Source organism: Fukomys damarensis, unplaced genomic scaffold, assembly GCF_012274545.1.
Source record: "Fukomys damarensis isolate Sample0158 unplaced genomic scaffold, DMR_v1.0_HiC HiC_scaffold_23, whole genome shotgun sequence".
Classification (NCBI taxonomy): domain Eukaryota; kingdom Metazoa; phylum Chordata; class Mammalia; order Rodentia; family Bathyergidae; genus Fukomys; species Fukomys damarensis.
In genome coordinates, this window is record NW_022900935.1 from 2,059,517 (window position 1) to 2,064,745 (window position 5,229).

Sequence of the window (5,229 nt, forward strand, 5' to 3'; positions counted from 1 at the left end):
GGATGATGGGTGATAGCCAAACTTTTCTGAAAAATGAATGACAGAAAAAGTCTTAGTCATGATAGAGAAGCGATGTCTTACGAAAAGCAATTTGCCATCAGAAACCGTGGCTGTGAGAAGGACGTGGCCCGACATTTTTCAAGTGCTGAAAGGGCTATTAACGCAGAACCCTATGTCCAGAAAATATGGTAAGAAATGTAATGCGATACAGTGGTGTCTCTGTTTACAAACTTAATTATTTCCACATTTCTTGTTACAAACCGAATTGGACGAGAACTGAGTCAAATTCAATGGTTGAGGTTCAAGGTTGACCTTATGGGGAAGTTTGATTTGGTTCTCGGCGAGTTTTGTTTGTGATCAGAATTGTGGAAAGAGTTAAGTTTGTGAACAGAGGTGTCACTGTACTTTAACCACTAAACGTTCAGACAAGGAGATATATCCCCCCAAATTATAGAGAAATCAACACAATTTTTAAAAATATTCAAGTAACCCACAGGAAGGCAAGAAAAAGTAAAATCACAGACCAAAGTCTTAATGTATTAATAACTGCATTAAATATAAACAAATTAAAAGACAAAAATTGGCAGAGAGGACAAAAAAAAAAAAAAAGACCCAACTATTTACTGTCTATAAGAAACTTACTTCAAATAATAATATAAAGAAAATGAAAATACAAGGGTGGAGAAAGACATACCATACCTACATTAGTTAAAAAAAGTGAAAGTAGCAATATTAATATTAGGTAGCATAGACTTCAGAGAAAATAAATGACCAGAGACAAAGAGAAACATTACATAATGTCAAAAACAATGAGTTCACCAAGAAAATATATAAATCCTAAATGTGTACGCAACAAACAGCAGAGCCTCAAAAAATATAAAGCAAACCCAATAGGATTGAAAATAGAAATAAGCAAATCCACAATTATAGTTGAAAGTATTAATACTCTCACAACAATTTGGAGAACAACTAGACAGAAATCAGCAAAATTATAGAACAACCAACAGCATCTAATCAACATTTAATCCAATAACAGCAGAACAAACAGTCTTTTTCAAGGACCTATGGGATATATATCAAGGTAGATCATGTACTGGAAAATAAAACAAACCTCAAAAAACATGAAAGAATTGAGATTATACAGAGTGTGCTCTCTGACCATAATGAAATTAAAATAAAAATCAATACCAGAAAGATAACAGGAAAATCTCTAGATGCTAGGAAATTAAACTACACACTTTTCTTTTTGAGACAGGGTCTTACTATGTAGCTCAAAATGGCCTGGGACTCAGTAAGTAGCCCAGGCTGGCCTTGAACTTGCATCGAACCTCCTGCCTCAGCCTCCCAAGTCCTGGGATTACAGGCTTGGGACACCACACCTGGATAAACTACACACTTCTAAATAATACAGGAGTTGAAGAGGAAGCCTCAAGGGAAAATTTAAAAAATACACCTAACCTAATGAAATTTTAAGCACAACACATCGAAATGTATAGGACACAGCAAAAACAGTGTGAGAGGGAGTCTGTAACACTGACTCCTTACATTAGAAAGGACAAGGGCTGGGCATTGAGCTCAGTGGTTCTGCTACCTGCCCCGCAAGCACAAGGACCCAAGTTCGATCCCCGGTACCAAAAAAAAAAAAAAAAAAAAAAAAAAAAAGACAAGTTTTAAGCTCATCTAAGCTTCCATCTTATGAAATTAGAATCGTAAGTGCAGAAATATCTGAAAGCAATCAGGCAAAAGGGGATAACAAAAATAAGAACATAAAACGATTGAAAACAAATACAGAAAAATCAGTGACACCAAAACTGATTCTTTGAAAAGATCTATGGTTGAAAAATATCTAAGGCAAGACATAAACTCCCAATATAGGAATAAAAGTAAGCATATCAGTGTGGACCTGGCAGGCATCAGAATAATGACAGAATGCTACAAACAACTTCACAAGGGTACACTTCGCAACTTAGGGTAAAAAATATTTCCTTGGAAAACACAAATAGCTAAAGCTTAGCCAGTGTGAAATCAATGATTTATTTTTATTTATTTATTATTTATTGGTTTTTTGAGACAGGGTCTCACTACGTAGTTGAGACTGATCCGGAACTCACTATGTAGCCCAGGCTGGTCTCAAACTCAGAGATCCTCCTGCCTCAGCCTCCCGAGTGCTGGGATTACAGGCGTGTGCCACCACGCCTGGCTGAAATCAATAATTTAAATAACCCTGCAATTATCAAAGAAATTGAATTCATAATTGAAAGCCTCCTGAAAAAAGAAATCTCTTGACCTGGATGGTTTCACTGGAGAATTCTGTCAAACATTTAAAGAATCAACACCGATTCCACACAATTCCTTCCAGAAAACAGAAGTATTTTATGATGCCAGTGTTACCTTGATATCAAAGTAGGTGAAGCTAGAATTTATTGAATCTTGAGAATTGGGCAAATCTAGTATAGATTTTTTTAAAAAACTCGACTCAATTGCTTCTCGGCCTTTTGGCTAAGATCAAGTGTAAAAACACGACTCAATAGTTGACAAAATACAAAGCAAAACAAAAAAAAATTAGTGATCAATAGAAGATTTGATGAACCCAAGTGACAAGCTCAGTGTACCGTCACCCATAGCGTCCATTTTTCTTGAGCACTCGGAGCACTCGTAAAAGCTTAGCTGGGTACTGGGGAAAGCAACCCTCAACAAAACTGAGGTAGGAGACCGGGGATTTAGCTCAGTGGTTCCGCCTCCCCCCTCGAAAGCGTGAGGACCTGAGTTCGACAAAAGATTCACTGGAGAAAGAGAAAAGGCACAAAAGACCCAGAGTGGGAGAGGCAGGGACATAACATACACTCTAGGAAGCCCAGGGAAACCCTGGGTGCCTGGTGCAGACCACAGCAGATCTGTTGGCCTTTGAGGGGTCCCGAGAGAAGGGACACGCACCCCATACAATCTTTTGGGGGAAGCAACTTGCGCCTGTGTGTGTTTCAAGCTCTCGCTGGCAAACACAATCCAGGCATGGCCAGAGAAGTAAATGGGCCCCAGGGCAGCGGCTCCCCTCTTCCTGTTGTCCCCTGGTGGGAGCAGAAGCTGTCCAGCTACACAGCCGCCTCACCTGAAAGTGGCCGCGCCGTTTGGCACCCGCACCTGCGAGGCAGGTCCCGGATACTCTGTGCCCTCGCCAGAACCTGCCATGTCCTGTCCCCTGGCGGTGGCCGTCCTAGTGGGCTGAGGCCGCCTCCAGTCTGCTTTGATATTCATTTCCCCGCTGCCTAGCGAGGATTTCAGAGAGCTGATCGGCTGTTCATACGTCTTTTTGGAGAATTTCTACTCGAGTCTTTCGTCCATTTTGCAATTCAATTTATTTTATGGCTGAGTTGAAAGAGTTCTTTACATAGTCTGCATATTGGATCCTTGCCAGATACTCGGTTCACAATATTTTCTCCTTTCCAGGGAGTGGTTATTGCACTTTCTTGATTACGGTCCCTTGAAGCCTGAACATTTGGATGCGGTCCAGTTTAAATATTTTACTTCGATTGCTAAAATCAAATTAAGAGAAAAGATGAGCCAGCAACTGTGAAACGTAACTAAAGTAGTTATATTTTTTAGAAAAGCATCCACATAAGCACAGAGTTCTGAACATTTAGCAACAGGCTTTGCGAGCCAACCGACCACACAGAAATAAACCCTTAGGTGCAGCGCTGACCGGTTCCCACGGTGGGATGTCCCCACCACCCCGGTTTATAGCTACCAGGGCACCTTCACGGGGCAGAGCTGGAAGAGATGGGCACAGGGTTACCACAGGAAGCGGTACCATAGGAATGGGGACCTCAGATATTCCTGAGTCCATGTCCTCCAGTCCTGCACCGCATGGACTTCTGAACCTCCTGTGTCTTTGCGCGAAACAGGCTCCGCTGACCCCTCTACACTGGGAGAGCAACAGAGGCTCAGAGAGGGCCAGAAACACACCAAGAACTCACAGCAGAGCCTGGCAGAACTGCACGGGGCCCAAGCTGTGCACTTCCATCCCAGCCCTGGTGTGTGCCAACCTCACGCCGGCCTGTGAGTACTCTTCAGCTCAGCCTGACCCTCCTGTGGGCTCCAGCAAGCCCCAAGGCCTTGAGTGCCTGTGCTTGCTCCACTCTCCCCAGGGCACTTGGGGCCCATGGCTGGGGCTGCTGGGGCTGGGCCATGGCGCCAGACCAGTGGGCAGAGAGGCCAGAGGCTCTGTCGCTCCCCGGAGGAGGCAGGCGGCCCCAGGCCCTTCCAGAGGGAAGCTGCAGGTGCAGGCGGGGAGTCTAATCTGAGCTGCTGTTCCGGTTAAGCGTCTCCATGTCTTCCAACCGCCCTCTCCTCTCACCTAGGCGTCTGGCCTCCCAGTGCCCGGGAGCCTCCCTGGAGATAATGAATGGTGGTTCCTATGCTCAGCCTGCAGGCAAGCAATGCTCAGTAAATACTACGTCCTCCTCCTTCCCCGGCCTGCAGCGTGGTTAACTTAGGGCCACTGGTGCAGGTGGAGGTGGGGATGGGGTGGCAGCTGTGTGACCTTTTGTGCTCCCTGAGTCCCACCCTGGCCAGGGATATTGGGCTGGGACTTGGGTTGCCAGATTGGAGCCAGGTGCACAGCCCCCACAAAAGGCAGACCCCAAGTACTGTAGCTGCTAATGCAGACGGTTCTGATACCCTGAGCTGTCCCTAAGAAGGCTGCTCGAGGTGGGGAGTGACAGCCCTGGCCAGGACCCGGGACATCAGGGTCAGCTCTGATCTGAGCTGCTGCGCTCTGTGACATTGGGCAGGTCACTTCCGGTCCCTGGTCCTCACCATATTCCTACCCTACCGAAGGGGAGAGTTACGCCGACTCCTCCCGATGGTCCCGTCGAGGCTGCGGCCTCCAGCCTTACACAGGAGCTATGGCCCAAGCCAAAGCTGAACCTCTGCGGGTACTTTTGTTGGTGCACACAGAAACTGTGCCCCAGGCTCCCTGGGCCAGACCCATAAACCAGGCCCATAAAGGCCAGCGGTGAGGCAGCTGGACTCCCTCAAATAAAAAGCAGGTTCCCAGTGGGATTGAGAAAGGCCAGTTCCAGCAGCTCTGAGACAAACCACCTCTGGGGCAGAGGATGTCTGACAGCCAGGGCTTCCTGGGCCAAGGGTGGGGGAGCCGGCTCCCTTAGTCATGGCCGCTCCATGCTGCCTCCACAGGTGACCCGGGTTCTGGGCCTGCCTCAGTGTGGCCTT

General features: G+C 46.2%; 1 protein-coding gene across 1 annotated transcript in view; it reads left to right on the forward strand.

Moving 5' to 3' along the window:
• LOC104855362 overlaps positions 1-4,926 on the forward strand; it is a 28,509-nt gene extending 23,583 nt beyond the window's left edge. The window contains exons 4-5 of the mRNA XM_033767716.1: positions 3,900-4,053; positions 4,356-4,926. Of these exons, the coding sequence (XP_033623607.1) occupies positions 3,900-4,053; positions 4,356-4,396 (195 nt within the window). The 3' untranslated portion in view covers positions 4,397-4,926. The remainder of the gene's footprint in view (positions 1-3,899; positions 4,054-4,355) is intronic.
• Positions 4,927-5,229: the final 303 nt, after the last annotated feature.